This window comes from Lipophrys pholis, assembly GCF_963383615.2.
Source record: "Lipophrys pholis genome assembly, chromosome: 18".
Taxonomy (NCBI): Eukaryota; Metazoa; Chordata; class Actinopteri; order Blenniiformes; family Blenniidae; genus Lipophrys; species Lipophrys pholis.
The window spans coordinates 20,089,042-20,108,293 of record NC_137646.1 but is presented as its reverse complement, the minus strand read 5'-3'; the positions used below and the strand labels follow the sequence as shown (position 1 = coordinate 20,108,293).

At 42.1% G+C, this 19,252-nt stretch overlaps 1 protein-coding gene across 2 annotated transcripts in view; it reads left to right on the top strand.

Annotated features, from left to right (window-relative positions):
• pcxb (pyruvate carboxylase b) overlaps positions 1 to 19,252 on the top strand; it is a 312,252-nt gene that overhangs the window by 254,208 nt on the left and 38,792 nt on the right. For both annotated transcript variants that reach the window (XM_080486361.1, XM_080486362.1), the window contains exons 16-21: positions 335 to 491; positions 3,646 to 3,886; positions 6,000 to 6,167; positions 6,788 to 6,869; positions 15,831 to 15,988; positions 17,417 to 17,503. In XM_080486361.1, coding sequence (XP_080342487.1) covers positions 335 to 491; positions 3,646 to 3,886; positions 6,000 to 6,167; positions 6,788 to 6,869; positions 15,831 to 15,988; positions 17,417 to 17,503 — 893 coding nt within the window. The remainder of the gene's footprint in view (positions 1 to 334; positions 492 to 3,645; positions 3,887 to 5,999; positions 6,168 to 6,787; positions 6,870 to 15,830; positions 15,989 to 17,416; positions 17,504 to 19,252) is intronic.

Below are 19,252 nucleotides of genomic sequence, written 5' to 3'. Positions count from 1 at the left end.
TCCACTCCAACGTTGCTTAGATTTTCTGAAGTGACTTTAAAAAAAGAAATGATCAAAGTGTTAGAATGAACAATGAATCTGCGACTATCAGATACTTTATGCAAGCATCCATTATTGCATCTTATGTGTGTTTGCTGTCTCTCTCTCTCTCTCTCTCTCTCTCTTTCTCTCCCTCTCTCTCTCTCTATGGATGAAGTGACAGATCTGAAATATTCTTGGATTTTTAAATTGAGATCAAAGTCAGGATGACGGATGAGTCCAGAGATGAAAGCTGAAAGAAACTGCAACATAAGTGTGTCTGTGTGTGTATATATTTGTGCGTGTGTGTGTGTAGGTGCTACCTTTGACGTGGCCATGCGATTCCTGTCAGAGTGTCCGTGGAAGAGGCTGCAGGAGCTGAGAGCTTTGATCCCCAATGTCCCTTTCCAGATGCTGCTGAGAGGGGCCAACGCTGTGGGCTACACCAACTACCCCGACAACGCTGTCTTCAAGTGAGTCACACAAAGACGCCCTCGCGTGTGCACCATCCATCCCGCAGCATTTCATCTTAATTCACGTCCCGAAACAATCAAATGATTAGGAGTCTCGCTGTGAAAATCTGCATTTGATTGTGTTTTAATTTTTTTTTAATCCTCATCATCTCCAATAATCCAATAATAAATGAAATGACACACATTGGAAGAAATATTCATCTGTAATCACACGGGCATTCACTATATTGTCTGTGTGGAGTAAATATTTCAGGCTAATAGGGTTCAGTAGACTGAATACATTGATCGACATTTTCTTATTTATTCTCTTTTGCTGAAAAGCATGACTGTGAAGAAGGTTTGACTGAACGCAGTTGCCAGTCATCCTGCTCCATTTGGTCACTATTGTATTATTTAGCAAATGTCCTCGCACTGGGTCGTTTCCATGGAAACTACAATGAGTGACCATCCACTTCATAATATTTATTTTTTTATGTCCATGTATATTATGACATTGAGGGTTTTTAAAAGGATGAAATTAAAATGTATTGCTTTCTGTGTATAATTTTTCATCTATCAGAATATATTCTATTGTATCTAAGAAAACAGCTGAAAGCCCAATCTCAAAACAGTTCTCTTACTTAGTATACATGATGTACTATTATAATCTCTGACAGACTAATTAATTAATAATTAATCACATTTTTATTATTTTAGGTTCAGTCATTTTTTAAAGACCAATGTCTAATATTTGTGTTTACTGTAAAACTAATATATGCCCCCCCCCCTAAAAAACCCACAAAAGAAAACTGGATAATACAAAGTAACAGTCATGATGTTTTTCTCGAAGACAATTGTGTGATGTGCTGTTGGTCTGTCCACCGGTTTTCAAACTTGTCTCACACAATATAGTCTTGCAGTTCAAGTTGGCCCCACAAGAGGGTGCATTGAGTAACTCACTCGTTTGGTTTTAGTGATCAGGTTTAAATCATATATAGCTTTTGACAGACTGGTGCTTTAGTGACTCAACACTGAACCACGATGTACCACAAAATTGTAGGTTGTGCCCCTTTAAAAACAAAATGTGTGCTACAGGCTTACTGTTCTTCATACAACTGTTATATTGCAGTTATCAACATCAAAAGTGTTTTTACTCAATTTGCCAGAAAAAAAAAAAAGCTTTGTGGCTCTTACATAATAAGAGTGTGGGCACTGTACCTAAATCAGCGAATCTGTCAGGTCCACCCACACCTTTATATTATTAAAATTACTTTCTTAGACCACAATGCCAAGCCAGCCATAAACACCATCATTTAAACAAACAAAAATAATTTGTTTCTTTAAATGTGCTAGAAAACACATGTACAGCACATATGTGTCTGTTTGTATTTGTTTCGTCCCAACTGAACCAGTCAATGCACTTGTTGACATTCAGATTTTAGTTATTTATAACACGTTCATGTCTGTGCTCTACAAAATCTACTTTAGGCATTCAGCATGACGCTGTCCATTACAGTTCTTTTCTCCAGTAATGAATATGTTGTACAGTAGCGATCCGCAAACCACACCACTCACACATATTTAATCAGGTCAATTGGTTGATGTGCTCCTCTTATCATGCACAGCGAGTTACACATCATTGGTACAGAGGTATGGAACAAATGCCCCTCGGGCTATAAATACTTCAGGCCTTGCATACATGCATACATGCACACCTCACAACTCTTTTCCAAATGGCTTCACACGCTACCTTGATGAGGTGGATGACACACACATATACTACAAAAAGAATGAGCTGCACACACACACACACAACCCCAGAACAAAAACCATCCGACAAACACACATGTGTGCTCTCACCTCAGCCAAATTAGAAGTGCTAGTTTATAAATAATCACTGATATAGTGGCTCCATTGTACTACCTTACCATTGCATCATGTGCTGATTTGTTTTCCCCACTTCTGTATATTCATCATTTGTCCACACTTGCATCCATCTCGTTGCATTGTGCAATTTTTTCCTCCTTTTTAACTCCCTCCCTCCCTCCAAGGGATTGTTTTTCTCTGCACAAATCCCTTGAAATGACTGTGTTGTATTTGGCAGTATACGAATCGAATCGAATCCCTACTGCTGTTCTTCTTCTCCTTTCTGTCTCCCATAGAGGGAGCGCCATCAGAAGTTTGCACATCATTGTGATTAATGGCTTTGATCTGTCGTCCCCCTCCATCTCTGTCACTCCCTCACCTTCAGCGTTTTCAGCGTGCGACTTGTGGCCAAGTGACCCAAGCGTCTTCATTAACCAAATCAAATCAAAGTGTAATTTAATTTCATCTGGTTGATTTAAAGTGCATTTTACAGGGTCGGGGTACAGTTTGTACAGAGAGGGTTGTAACACTCTTAAAATAACTAAACTGCCTGGAGGATTGAAAGGGCCATATGATTCCTAATGAGAATTTCTTGTCACTTCATGCAGGTTTTGCCCCCAAAAAATCCCTCAACCTCCCGAATTGCATGAATAATGTTCAGTTGAGCTCGGAGCGGGTTATATAGGAGAGTGCAGTGTTTCTGATTAGGTGTCATGTTGCCTATAAAGGAGAGCAACATCCATTGCACTGCATAACTTAAGTATTGGACACGCAGACATTGCAATGGCAAGCATGTTGTGGCACAAATAAACAGACACACATTAAGTGTCTGATTAACAAAAGCTCTCAATGTGTGTAAATATTGCATTCACAGCAACACAGCGACACTGAATACTCATCCCGGTTATCAAAAACCTGATTAAGATAGCGAAGCCAAGGCAATAATAGAAGGGATTTACCACTGGCAGCTTGGATAATGAGGTGTGTATACATTCTCTCCAATGATTGTGGGCTTCTGCAAGCTGTGTAAGCCCACTCGTCATGAAAATGTTGAGGAAGAAAAAAAAATGTGTTTACTCAGGTACGGCAGTATTTAGGAGTGATGATATGGAGATGGGTATAAACAGCTTATCCCAACCCATTTCAAGTGCACTGTGCATGAAGACCAACTCATTATGCATGTGAGAGTGAGACTATGATAATCTGACGGTGTACAGTGAGTCTTGACAGCCCCCATATCCAGATTTGCATGTTATTTGGAGCGACTACCGCAGGTGGTGTTTGAGTACCGCATTTCTCTCCCCTCCAGGTTCTGTGAGGTGGCCAAGGAGAACGGCATGGACATCTTCCGTGTGTTCGACTCCCTGAACTACGTGCCCAACATGCTGCTGGGTATGGAGGCCGCTGGCGCTGCAGGCGGTGTAGTCGAGGCTGCCATCTCGTACACGGGGGACGTCTCTGACCCCATGAGGCAGAAGTACTCCCTGGACTATTACGTGAAACTGGCAGATGAGCTCGTCAAAGCCGGAACTCACATTCTCTGTATCAAGGTGAGAAATAAAAAAAAAAGGAAAAAATCACATCCAGGATCCAAGTGTTGCTCTAAAAGCTGTTTATCGCTGCATAGACTTCTGCGGCGGGCCAACTTTAATCCTTGTGTGAAAATCTAAAAATTCTGGCACTCGTTTGTTTCTGCCTGGAAATCCCTGCCAATCTGACACACAACCAGCAGAAGAGAGAGTGTGGAAGTACTCTTATATTCAGTCTCAATAAGAATTCTTGTATGCAATCTAAGCAACATTTGCTCTTTACTCTGCTATAAAACTTCTTTGGCCCATCCTACTTCTATTCATTACCACTTTTTTTTTTTTTTTTTTTTACATGTGAGCATGTGTTTTTTTTTATATATATATATATATATATATATATATACCTTAAAGACACATTTCGCAATATGGATTTTTGTGAACCTTGACCGACAGATTGTGAGGAAAACAAGCATCTTCTGTTATGTTTCATGCTTCAGCAACAGCTTTTGAGGTTACCAAGCTCACCAACCAACGGCAATTTTATACCCTCGGTGACTCGATTGTCAAGACTGTTCTCAGTCATCAGAGCCAATAAGAAGCAGTTGGTACTGATGCTGATAGTCTTGAACAGTAAACACAGCAGCGACAGAAGCACTTTGAGATTTACTAATGTAAAGTGCAATACAAATAAAATGTATTATTAGTATTATTATCATTATTGTCTCTGCACACTCTGCGTCTTAGCATCCACTGACCCTGCTCTGTGATTTTCCCTGGCCTACCACTTTGTGGCTGAGTTGCTGTTGTTCTTGATTGCTTCCTCTTTCTTAGAGTACCACTAACAGAAATTTCCCAGCAAGACATATTGCACAGGTGACTTCCTATCGCTGTACCAAGCTGGAATTCGCTGAGCTCCTGAGAGTGACACATTATTTCACTAATGTTTGCAGAAATGGTCTGCATGCCGAGGTGCTTCATTTTATACACCTGTGGCCATGGAAGATTTTTGTTTTGTTTAGTTTTTCTCCTGGAAATGCAAGACCGTCTGTGGTTCAGTTCCCGCGTTTGCTCTGCTGGGTAGCCTGCCATCACTTCCCACTGTAATCTAATTGCCCCAGACTTCATTGGCAGGTGACCAGAGACCCACGTTTTCAAGCAGACCAGAGTTCGCTTGTTTGTTTCACACCACAGTACAGATACACTTTACCACCAGCACAAACAAAGCAGACACCAAACAGCACTAGTGTGAATGCATCCTCAATTCACCTTAAAAGCACTTTTTTGGACTGTAAGAAAACAAAAAAACATGCATTTATGGGACGAACATGCAAACTCCCACAACCAAACGACCCACCTGTCGCTGCATTAAAAATTATATTACTTCAGTCTTACAAATCTTCACTTTAAATACATGATTACCTGAGCTGCAACAACCACCACCTGAACCGGTTTTGTTTTGTTTTGTTTTTCTTTGAATGCTGCTGCGCTGGTGCTCTTATCTCTAAAATGGCAAAATGGTACCTCATAATTATTCATACAACACATAGATCAATGAAACTGAGTTTTCCAATCACTAATTTCACTGATGTATTGTGCCGTCGTACAACACTTTTGCACACCAAACAAATTAATTGGATTGCAGTTTGAGCAATAAAGGGGCACAGGTGAATCTGGAACAGCAGAGTGTTCAACTGGCTTCAATTAAGGTGCCTTGTATATTTGAAGCTCCTATCTGAATGAACAGACTGATAATGCTCGCAATGAATTAATTTCTTTGTTCAGGCATGACGGGGTATTTTCAGAGGTGAAATGATAAAACTCCCCCTCCTCTATGTGACTGTGAACAAACAGCAGTGGCGTTTACATGAAAGGCTCTAAAACAGTACTCGCAAAGAAAGGAGGAGGCATTTCTAACGGCAGTGAGGAGATTGCCTCTGAAGAAGCTTTGTCTAAAATGTATGTTTAGACCTTTAATGATTTATATGATTGACACAATAGTACAACTGTTCTTTTTTTTCTTCCCAAATTGTGTTTCTATCATTATCCTATTGAAAAAATTTGTTCCATTTGAATATTTTTAGAAGGTCCCTCCCTTCATCTCATGTCTCTTGTCCTTTTCTCTGCCTCTCACCAGGATATGGCCGGCCTCCTGAAGCCAGAGTCCAGCAAGCTTCTGATCGGCGCTCTCAGAGACCGTTTCCCAGATGTGCCCATCCATGTGCACACCCATGACACAGCTGGAGCTGGTGTAGCTGCCATGCTGGCCTGTGCTGAAGCCGGAGCAGATGTGGTTGATGTAGCAGTGAGTATTTGTTATGTTTACCTCACAGCCAAAGTGCGAATTGCCAATTTTTTATTTATTTTTTTTCCTAAAAAAAACAAAAATCTCGTCAAGGTCATCAGAGAAATCCTCCTGTTGTGGCCTGTACCAACCCCTGTTATTATTGCAAGGCCTCGGTTCACCTGCCAGTTATCCCAACAACATGAACAAACATTAATTTACTCCCAGTTGCTGCACTTTGCATAATGAAATGTCACTGAAACTAAGATGGAACAATTGTTGAAGCCAGGAACATTTCACTTACTGTGCTCACTCACGCATGCTGCCAGCATGGACAGTTTCATTAAAACATATGGCTGCTATTTGCTGTCTTGTGCTGTTCGGTTCTCTGTGAGACTGTACGAAATTCACAAGAGGGTCTACAACTGCTCAGGCTTTGAATTATTGCTTTATTTAGTTTGCTAATAATAAGCAGCATCCACACATGATAAAGCGTGCTCAGGTACACTCAGCTATTGTATAGAACAGTGGCAAGAAAAGGTAGAATAACTGTTTGTCTGTTGTTAGGTTAATCAGTCCCTGAAAGTGTGCATCACATTTTGCACTGTTACCCAATATTCATATTGATCACCTCTCTCCAGGTTGACTCTATGGCAGGAATGACGTCTCAGCCAAGCATGGGAGCCATCGTCGCTTGTGCAAAGGGGACGAAGCTCGACACCGGTAAGCCGTAAATCCAAGAGCCAGGCGGCGCCAGCAAGATTTAAGAAGTATCAAGTGATCTCGTCTCGGAAATCATTTGTAATGGATCCATTAGAGTTCACGCTGGCCTTTCGAGCATAAGTCAAGTTATTTCTTCATTCCAATCAGTTTTAATTGAGTAAACTCAATTATAAAGAACAGATTGGAAGGAACACGAGCAAGCAAGTTTAAATTTCCACATCAGGCTTTCGTAGTAGTGGCTAATGAGACGGAGAATCTCGCTGATCACCAGACCTGCTCAGAAATGATTTTTGAGTGTCTTTCTGAGAGTCCGCTGCTTTACATGAGGGGAGAAAATCAATCAACGTTTTGAAAAATGACAGCGCACATCAGTAATTATGGCCGAGAGTCAGAAGGATCTCCACATTCTGCTCACTGATAGTGTGCACTGCCAATTATCAAAGCCAGAGACCAGGAGACGAGAGACGGCACTGTGATCAATAATAAATGCTGATAAACAAAGCATTTTTGATCCATATACTTAGTTTTTCATATAGTACACAGCAGAAGATGACAAGTATAAGCACAATAAATGATTGCTGAAGATCTCATCTGCTGGTGAACATAAAACGGTGGTTGTAGCTGTGAGTGAATCCGTCTCCTTTATTAAATTATAACCCAAAAAAAAAAAAAAAAGTGAAACCTGCAGTGCAGAACTGTCACCTCTCTACTTTGCACAATGAGCAGCAATCTCTGGAGCTTTTAGGGGTTAAAGACTCTCCAAGGCACACTTGACATGATTGTTGGTTACACATTTGCTTTCCCAAACAACATCCTGCCAGGTCCGATCAGAGATGCTTTATGCACAAGCCCCCACGGACCACTCTGGACCACCGCAGCTTCATTTTTATCTTCTCAGGAGGTCATACGATAAGTGGAGGGATGGATTTATAATGTGCTCGCTCCCCTTTGGGTCTGTTGTTGCCCATTGTGCGCTGCACAATGTAATTTTTATAGGCTGGGGAAAAAGGTGGAGCTCCTCCATCACCACTGATATCTGATGGGGCTCAGTGACCTCCCGCCTCCCACGGCGAAGAGTGTAAAGTGGAAAATATATTAAAAGAGCTGGTTGTAAAACTGCTGTTTAAAAATTGAAGGAACATAAAACAGGCTAAAGGAATTAAATCTGATGTTGAGTTTGCTGCTTAGTGATGTAGCGTAATGCTATTGGGAAAACTGATTCAGCTCTGCTAACTAGATCTGATAGCTCATTTCCATTACTCACAACCTCGAGAAGCTCTGCTAATTTTGTTTACGCTCCATTCACACTACACAGCTAAAGCACTATCTGGGCTCCAGTGCAGGATTTGATGAACGCTATAAGAACCTCTCCACTGTATGGTCGCTAAATACAGAGACGGTCTTTAATGGCCAGCTCCGTACACTCCCAAGTCCCCGTCATTATGCTTTGATCAGATAAGTTTCCCGTTTCGCTGCGTAAGAGTTGACATTGTTACCCATCAGCTCAACAAAGAAAACACTAATGCAATAATTATTTTTGACCCAGAGTGCATCGTGTTGAGTCGTGCTCAACTTTACATCAGTAGTAATTGGTACGAGAATATAGAAGATGGAAAAACATGTACAGACGCTGCGGTATGAGAAAATAAATAAAATACATGTACAAGAACCAGGACAGGAAGCAAGGACAGGAAGCAATTTGAGACAAAAGCAGAAGTGAGATGATAAAGTGACGAGCAGATATCAGAGACCAAGCAAACTATTGTGACAGTGAATCTAGAGTTAATCACATTAATTTCACTCTATACGTGAGCTTGCAGCCACAACTTCTCCTTACTTTTTAAAATATAATTAGTTGAGGTGATTTTTCCCAACAGGCTTTAATTTCTCATCCATTCTGGTACAAAACCAAAGTAACTGAATTATACGTGAATGTGATCAATGATCCATTACCATTTTCCTCTGCACTACAAGTTTAGATCTAATCATATGGAAATATTTTAACTAAGTGTGAAAGGTATTATATCGTAGTTTCAATCAAGGTATTTGGCAATGATGTTCAAATTGTTTCCTGCTTACCTGTACACAACTTTACCTTTTTTTTCCCCTTTCTCAACCACTCATACAATTTTCTCCCCAATAAGAGAAGACGAAGAAAATAGGAGAATCTTGGCTCAGCCCAGAAATTAATTGGCAGTAACAAAATAAAAACCAAGCGGGAATGCAAATTAAAGAAAAACATGTAAAACAGTTTATTTTCATGCTTGAGACCTGCTCCCTTGGTGGTGCTGTGAGGGAAATTACAGGAAATCCATTCTTCCATCATAAGCGTGACCTCGAAACTCACTGATGCAGTATTTAGGAACTTTGCACTTTGAATTCACAAACCATAAAGTTACAATTCACATCGCAGCTCTATAGAATTCAGATTTTTAGGGTAGAAAAAGGCAGTACCCCATGCTACTCTCAGCATTTGAGTTGCTTTGCCGTACCTATTTTCCATGGATGAGTAGCCCAACAGACGGCATGATATCCCATTAATATGTTCAGCACATCTACAGCAGCTTTTGTCAAGCGGAATACAAAAGTACACATCAGGTGTTGGTGTTGTTAGTCCCCGAGGGTGTCCTTAGCGTGAATGGCTTCCTGTTCAAAGCTCATTGTTTCTCCAGAAATGTTCAACAGGCATTCACTGAGAAAAATCTGTCATTGACGGGGAGGCAATTTCTGTAACAGTTTCATAAAGCAACACGGCCACAGAGCCATTATGACATGCTGCGTTGTGAGTGTAATGTGTCGCCCGCGCTACCAGAGGAAAGCCTTTTGCTCCGAATGCTGCTTTCTCCATCCACAGCAGAATGCAACAGGCTTATGTCCAGTCTCTGGGGCCTCCGAATGCAGTTCGGGGGGAAAGCAGGAAACATGATATATTCCAGCATTAGAGTATCTGGGGAAGAGAAACTCTCCCATCATTTAGGCTCAGTCCACTTCAGTGACAGAATATCATTTTGCGAGCGCACAACACCCAGGAAAACCACGGAGCGCAGGAAAGACAAGGTCATTACTCAGGAGCGGGAGGTTTTCAAGTCTGTCAGTCTATTTCCAGGAATTTAAATTTGCCTCACTTGAGACTCAGATTGGGATGCGGGATGTCACTCCTGCACACACGTGTGTGCATACTCATAGTGTATCCCGGTGTGACCCCGGTCCACTCATTATGCAGGCACATGCAGACAAAGTCCTTCTACTACATCCTCCTTCTTTTATGCCTTTCACCTTGTGCTTTTCATCCCTGCCTCTTTCAAAGCCTCCGCCCTGTTCCATCTCCGTTTCCTGTCTCACGACTTTTGTAATTAAGTAAAGCACAGACTTGGGTACCTCCATGCCTTCCTGACCTCAGTCTGTTTACTGCCTTTCTTCACTCGCCCCCCCCCCACGCTCTCTCTCTCTGCTCTCTTTTCCACAGCAGTAATCAGTACTGTGCAGCCTGCTTCTGTCTCCTCTGTTCCTCCCCCTTTTGCCTGCTCTCATGCCTTCTCCTATCACCCCCACTTTCTTTCCCATCGTCTTGCCATCCTCCTCCCGTCCCCTCCCTCTCACTCACTGACAAAGCAATTAACCGCACTCTCCATGGCTCGTTCACTCCCTCAAACTGCCCCTCTCATCGCTCCTTTCCTTCCACTTCCACAGCTTCTCCCTCAGTAAATCTTTGTCCTGGGAAAATGGCAAAAGCAGCACTTCTCTGGTTAATTCATTTTTCTTCAAGCTGTCGTTTTGGTCATTTACTAACCAGAAGTACACACAAACACACACACACACACACACACACACACACACACACACACACACACACACACACACACACACACACACACACACACACGCAACATGCATGTAAAGAGCCATACATATTCACACGCGCTTACAAAACTGAATGATGACTCTTATTAAAGTGGTCCCTGTGTTTGTTTGACACTGCGTTTACTGTCTTTCCTCATGAATCTTGCATGAGTTTAATTGATGAAGAATTTCTTGACGGATGCCACAACAATGCGCAGAGCATGAATATTCACTCTGTATACGCAGTTTAAATAGACACATGCTGTCAACTGAAGCTACAGAAAGATGCACATATAGGCAACTGTTCCTTCTTCTCATCCCCGCTTTTCCCTCTCTGTCCTCCTGCCTCTCATCCGTCTTCATCTACGCAGCTCAGTTGGCTCTCATCATCTCATCAACCACAAACTACGTGTATAAAGTCAACTGTGGCTTTTACGACTGTTCAGTGTGTGTGTATACATTTATAAATGTAAAAAATATGTTCTCTGAATGCATCCTGCGTTAGTGAGCCTGTGCTGCTAATGAGCTGAACATTGATGCCACTCTGTCACTGCCAGGCAACCGTCTCAATATGTTGATCCATGGACGTGCGTGTGTCTGCATGTTCGTGGTGTATACATGCACATGCTATGGTGTTGCAGTGATTGATGATTTTAGGATTAGAGCCAGCAGTCCAGAAAAAAAACCATCAACTCCGTGCTACTTGCGGCATGACGAGCCATACATCAGGGTTCGTTTGTTGTTATTTTCTCTTTGTCTTAACAAGATAAAGCAGTGCACAATACTGTCTTTACCACAGTGACATAACATTACAATATAGACATGTCAATAATGTTTCATGTTTTATTTGGTTTGGTTTTGTTTCCGAGGACAAAGAAACTTTCCTCACTGAAGCAATTTTGGAATACGATGTTTACATTTTTTTCTTAATTAGTCATCAAACAAATTCCAGCTCAGATGGTGTTCTGTTTGACTACAGAATAAGGACGGTGTACAAACTGCTCTTAATCTCATTACCAACACTCTCTCTTGCTCACTGGAGCCGAGCCCAGCTGACTTTAGGTAGAGGCAGGGTGCATTGTGGCAATTGAGACTCACCGATTACCTTCAAATTCATGTTTATGGCCTGTGGAGAGAAACTGGAGCACCTGGGGTGAAAACCTGTACATAGAGAAAACATGCAAACTCTGCAAGTCTGGACTTCAAGTCTGAAAAGGTTTAAAATCTACAAATTGAATAAAAGGTATCCAGATCATTCTCGATCCTGTTTATGGTGACCTGCAAATGACTCGGTTCCACGTAGGAGTAATGATCGTCTCCAGTTCATTTATCAAAGTGGGTCAAATCGACAGTAGCCCCTCCTTACCCTAAAAGATAGTTTAACACTAGGCTTTGGCTCAAATCCACCCTTAAAATAATCTTTGGTTATTTTGAGCGTTAACTGCAACCACTGGATCTTATCTCACCATTGAAGATGGCTGCTTGGAGGCATGTCGTCACTCATGTTTCAACAATAATTAGGCAGTTGATTAGTGCAGCTTCTACATTCCGGGATGATTCATACAGAACTGTTATCGCTTTCTCCCCAGAGTAAATCACAATTGTTTTGATGGGACTTTGAAGGATTATTATTGTTTCAATGGCACACAATTCCAATAAATAGTGCTGGTTTATGTTAACTAGGCCCCGAGCACTTTAAGTTTGTTAGGACTGTGTCTCATACCACATATCAGTGCTCCTGCTTTCAAATGTGCATGAAAAGTCAAATAGCACACTGCTGTTAAGCACGCACCACACTTTGTGACATCCAACCTAATCACCCACATAAAAACCAGCTTCTTTGTTTTCCAAAGTTATAAAGAAACGTCAGAAGTTTTGTGTTAATTATGATCTGTGTGTATGACAACATGTTTGCCTCTTCAGCGGCAGCCCGCTCCCCGTGTTAAACTGACAACAGTAGAGAGTGAAAATATCTGTGGTCTCACAACTTTATTATTATGAGCACGCCATGCAGTGTGCAATTTCACACGTGACACAGTCGTGCACCCAAAAAAAAAAATCACAAGGGGAATTGTGCGAGAGCGAGATTTGAGAGACTTCAAGAGGCATATGAAATGATGTGTACTGGAGAGCAGCCATCCTGAGCCCACCCGCTGATCAAACCACTGAGCAACGCTGCTTCAGAAATGTCATATGCTTTTTTAATGTTGTGATTTTTACATCCCAATTTTAATCTTTTCACTCGCCTCGACTATGATTTCCACTCACAGTTACACAATGAATATAACCAGATGCCAATTTATGGGTGTTGTTTTTTTTTCTCCAGATTTATTAGTTGTTTTTTTTCCTGACTTTTGGTTCTAGATGCCTTCATCTGTCACAGAACATGGCCTGTATTTTAACACAGTTTAAATCCCCCACCAGAACAATGTGCTAAATTACCAGAGACCAGAGGGAATGTTTTATCCCCCACCTTCCTACAGTATGTTAATTTTCCTAAATGGGGCTTAAGTCGTTTTATCCTCTCTAATATGCATGAAGCTCTTCCACTTTACCTCGAGGAATTTACACAAACTTAAAGTTATCCCTACAGTGTTTATACGTTGAGCATTTTCACAGTTTCCTCAACAAATGTGTAACTCCTTTAGATTTGCAAGGGAAATTGTGTGCAAGTCATCATCAAATATGGACATCACCGTATGTTGAAACACTTCCAGCAAAGCAGCTGGAGAGCTGCAATTAATCCTCTTTGTGAAAAACTAAATATTAACAGTCCACGATGAGAGATTTGGGGGAAATGCAGGTTTTACACGTACAGATGTCTCAGTGCAGCAGTGCAGGATGCAATGAATCCACATTTTCTTTATTTGTAAAGGCTTTTTAATGGTTTCACAAGAGCTGCTGGTAATTATTTGATAAATAATTCCACATTTTGTCCATTGGCTGAAAAGTGGGATTAAAAAAACCGTGGAGTATGGAGGGGAAATTTGACCCAAGCTGACATTTGAATCAACAAAGGCTGTTTTCTGTCGTCACACCAAAAACATGACATCTCTTCCGCTTGCAAACTGAGGCTATAATTTCACAATGGAAGCATAAATGAAAGCTCCAAAAATGGTGTTCGCAAACAGAGAAGGAAATGGACCCAATTACTGACTGGCTTGGCAGGCGGCTGAATTTGAGGAGAAACAACACGAGCATTAATTTCACATTAATTTCACAGTGGCTCCGTTTTCCCGCCAAGATCACAGTGGAAGCACACAAGCACTTTGGCATATGTGCTCCCTTTGAATCACAAAATACAAGCTTGTCACTCAGTTGTTGTAGAAGTAAAATGCTAAGTTTGTCTCATTAACATGGTTGATTTTTGTCATCATTACCCAAAAGCTCAGTGTGCTGCCGTTCCTGTCACGGTACTAAAGCACTTTTTTTTTTTTTTTTTCCTCTCAAGGTAATCGGCTTTAACGCACCTTTACTGGCAGCAGCAGAATGCTGCGAATACAAGCAACATTACAACATGACAGGGATTTCATAAGCAGCACTGATGTAGCAATGGCAAAGTTAAAATACAAAGCAGCGAGTACACGTCACTGGTGCGATAGGTTCAGTGCACAAGTCTATAATCCAGTTATCAGAAAACCAGCGACTCGTACATTATCCTCACCTTCTCCTGCTCAGTAGTTTGAGAAAAGGGACCTAATGTGCCGCAGATAGGAGGAGACGTGCCTGATAATTTGGACTTGTTCCCAAAAATTCAGCAGCACGTTCTACTTTGTGACAAGTTTCAGATCATGTTTTATCTTTTCACGAATTTGAAACATCCACAAATGGCTCGCTGGCACGAGACACAAGTTTTGTGATGACTAATACAGATTCCTGGCTGGCTGCCTCGTCAGCCTCCACAACAATGCTCCTATATTGGTTGAACAGATCACTCATTTTTCTGTTTTCAGTCAAAAGAGCCAAAAAAAAACTGTTTTGGAAAAATAAAAAAGGAGGGAAGAGGCTTTTTGATTTCAATGCTGGACCGACTATTGGACATTTCCATGTCAGTTGTGTTATCACAAGTGTTTAATTTGAAACATGCTGTCAAATTACTTGAGCTAGTGATAGTTGTATCTTCTGAATGCAGTATTTCTGGAGCACCTTGAGGGAATCTCTTTCAGATTTTGCACACAGGGTTGAACCCCATTAGATAACCAACACTCATTGTCGTTGTGACTTCGGTTCTTATGGAGGATATATCTCAGAAAAGCCTCCATTCAGACCCTCTTTTGTTAATGGTGCTCACTGCAAATCATGAATATGAGCTCATGGTTGTTACACCAAACCTTTTCAGTTCAATCAGTGGCAAGACTTGTCTTTACGCCGTAGTGTCTTTAGGCAGGACATTCAACCCCAAGTTGCTCCCAGGGAAGAGCACCCTACGCACAAGGCAACTCTGTCTCCATTAATGTGTGTGTGTGTGTGTGTGTGTGTGTGTGTGTGTGTGTGTGTGTGTGTGTGTGTGTGTGTGTGTGTGTGTGTGTGTGTGTGTGTGTGTGTGTGTGTGTGTGTGTGTGTGTGTGTGTGTGTGTGTGTGTGTGTGTGACTGAGAGTGTAAAGTGCTTTTGAGACCCTTGGGGTAAAAACATGCTCCATAAGTGCAAACCTTTTACCATATATGATGATTCTGGACAGACATTAATGTCAGCTGCTCCTGCATGGACATATGCACTTTCTATACCACTTCATGCAACTCAGGTTTGCAGGACACTGCAGTCCAGTCCTAGTTGGCTGTCGGAGGACGCAGGATACAGGTCGCCAGTTTATCACAGGGCAAACCCAAAGAGACTGACAGGAAATGAAGAGTACCCAGAGAGAGCGTTGAAAGTACAGAAAGGCCCCCGGGCCAACTTGGACTCAAACCGCAAACACTCTCACTATGAGGTGAGAGTACTAACCACTGTTCCACCCCAGCTGTGACTTCACTGGCTGAAAAATTAAAACAAGTGCCAGGCAGTGAAACTTTAGACTTCAATTTTCAAAACGTTAAAACCTCCCAAATATGCAGGGGGGAAAGAGCCCACACACCGGCACTGCCCTGTTGTTTACCCAGCACTCTGCCGCCTTGTGTTGCAGGCATCGCTCTGGAGAAGGTGTTTGACTACAGCGAATACTGGGAGGTCGCCAGAGGTCTGTACGCTCCGTTTGACTGCACCGCCACCATGAAGTCCGGCAACGCTGATGTCTATGAGAACGAGATCCCGGGAGGACAGTACACCAACCTTCACTTCCAGGTACGCTGAGTTATTGTCCTTTTTATTTAAAGATGCGTTCACACTAGCAGTATATATGTCAACCTGGTGGAATCTTTGGTCTGATCTGCACCTATGCTACAAGTTTGAATGGAGAAGACTCCTGTTGTCCGATGAGCAATGCATTGTGGGTTACTACCAGAGCATTTCACATATTGTAAAACAGATTTCTCTGTGTCCCCACTAACAAACGTTGTGGATGGTACCAAAAGAACCGTAAGGAACAGTTAAGCGCATTGTTTTTTTTGTTAGCTGGGTTTATTGAAATGTCGGCGCACTACGCGGCGCCCGGTCTTCTGACGAGGTGCAGACGCTCCCCTCAGCAACAGGAGAGGAGGAGATTCAGCAGCAGCGGGATGCTGCAGTCCAGAATGAGAAAGCTTTGAAAGCTGTGTCACCGAGAATGGAGGCTCACTGCTTCACTCGGACAGTCAATAATAAAAAATTAATAAACAAATAGTCGTACGGCTGCAGATTCTCCCCGACTGTCCTGTTGCATAACTATGTCACGTGCCTGCGTCGTTCACAACCTGGCCCACATTTTGACCATACTCTCTATAGTGATGGGTCTGGGTGCACTTTGCCTTACCGTACCACCCCGGCCCACCCCTGTTCGACAGTGATACAGAGGCTGCTTATGCAGTGCTTGGTAAATAGTTTCTCTATTCTGGTCTGTAACCACGTGGCCATGACCTTCCCCGTGTCTTGATATCAGTCGTCATGGAAATGTGGTGCTCTGTCCAGCTACTGCTGCGTTTGGTCTGGAGAGAAAGGTCAGTGTGAAAGAAGCAGCACCAAATTACTGAAGGTCATTTACAGTTTGCTCAGCACTAAATGCAAAGTTTTGTTTTAAAAGAGTGATTGACTTCAGAGCAACTTTTTACAGAGTCAGCCTGTTTGTGGATATTTACTGCTGTTTACACGTTTATCTTTGTGTTACAGAAGACACAAGAAATGTGAGAGACATGAACCATTCTGTCATCAGAGGCACTGCTTTGGAAAACCCTGAATAAAACTGCGGCTTGTGCAACTTACTTGTGTGTTTATTGATGCTGTGCAGCAGATCAAGCACAAACAAGCGCCTACAGTGTCTCCACTGTACACAGTCGCACTCTGAAATGTGCCACGGATAATTTGAGAGTGACTGAATCCACAGCACAGTGCACCCGCTGTTCAAACCTTGTTGGTGCACATCCTGCAGCTCAGTTATAACCTGTTTATATCGACAAACAGTAAACGGATACACTCTGCCCCATATTACAGTTTACACTGAATCGTTACAAAGCTTTAGGTGTAATTACACAAACTATGTTCTTGAGCCACAGGATGACACCAGCCTCCAGCCATCGAATGATGATAATGTTATTTTTTTACATGTTGCCTCATTTGTTTCACCGTGTTTCCTTGCAGGCTCACAGTATGGGACTGGGAAACAAGTTCAAGGAGGTGAAGAAGGCCTATACTGAAGCCAACAAACTGCTAGGAGACCTCATTAAGGTGAGAAGCATGAAAACATCATGAATCCCTGTGGATTCGACCACCAGGAGCAGCAGTTTCAGCCTTCTTTTACTTTTACCTACACCACAGTAGTGTGAATCAGTTCTGAATGGAGCAGCTCAGCAGGAGCCCCTGAAGGTGGAAAGTCTAGTACATAGCTTTATGGCATTAATATGTATTTTTAGCATCACTGAAATCATTACAAAAAAATAGGTTGAAACATGTCTGTGGTGTCGGTTTGAACAGAGAATTTAATTTTTGCTTCTTTCGGCTGATTATTGATGTAACTTTGAAAACACACTGACTTCTATGGTAATTACGTAGCAATCAAACTATCATTCATATACAAGCCAACTGATGGGAGGTGATCTACGCAGATCATGCATCAGCTGCTCTCTCTCGTACCACTAATAGATCTGGATGCTTAATAGTAGACCGCTGTGACACATCGTCGTTATTTTTGGTAAAGTAAAGTTGCCAAAGTATGATTAAAACTCTCATTTTAAGAATATCCAATATTTGTCTGGTCAGCAGATTCAGCTTTTGACCCAGTAACCGTTTTGCTGTGAGACAACAGTCCTAACAACTCTTGGTATCATTGTCCTAGAACTAGGAGGAGAGTTCGGTAAAGCATGTCAGGCTGTCGCATGCCCAGTCGAGCACAAACTGCATTGGTATGGATGATTCCGTGCTCTCGCCGCCAATGTGTCTCGGAGAGGTAGAGGGGAACGACATGCTGAAAATCCCAGAAATGATTTTGGCATGATTTTATATTTTTTTGGTTGGATTTCTCTCTTGGCATGGCTCACATTGGCAGCTTCAGCCAGGCTGCCCCTCTTCTTGACTCGCTTGAGCCAAGCAATCTCAAATCCAGTCGGTGCATACGCAGGTCTTTGCTGACTGAAGCCCGACCTGATACTCCCGCTCTTCTTTTCCTTCTGTGGGTATTTCAGTCGCCGTGTCCATTTTATTTTATTTTTTCAAAAGCTCTGATCTTTTCTTCCTTTAACATGTCCACCGTAACTTGGTGAACTCTGGGAAATCTGTTTAGTCACTTCGCAGGTGATTTTGGCTAAACTTGCGCTGCGCTTTGTCTCTTTGTTACCTACTTTATGTTCATTTTAGATAAAACTCAACTATTTGGGGGTTAATTTGCTGAAGGGCACATTAATCGAAGTCATGGAGACGAAGCCCCGATGCTTATTCTGCAGTCAACATTTTCCTTCTCAGCCCAGGTTCACCTCCTCCTTTTTTTTTTTCATTATCTTTTTTAATTCCTTTGTTTTTCCTCCCTCCATTATTTACCATCACACCTTAGTAATAGATTCATCCTTCTTTTTCTGTTCTCACATTCACTCAGTAATTATTTTGTCCTGTCATTTGCATTCCTGTTCTTTATCGAACCACCCTCTCGCCACTTTTTCACCTCCGTTTTCTCATTCCATCTCTTCTTCACGCACACATCTATTCCCCAGATGTCGTTATTATTTCCCTCCCCCCTCGTTGACATGCTCCCATGGATTCCCCATTACTTTACCAACACCTCCTCTCTGTTTCGCTTGTTTGTTTGGGTTTTTTTTTTTTCCATTCTCCTCATGTCTATCTCTCAATTTTCCATCTTTGGTCCCCCTCTCCCTAATCCCCCCCACTTCTCTGTTTTCCTCATCAGTTCTCTCCCCTCAACCTCGCCTGCACTCTCTCCCCGTGCTCTCTATCAATTCAATTAAGACTCGGTGGGCTTCACTGCAC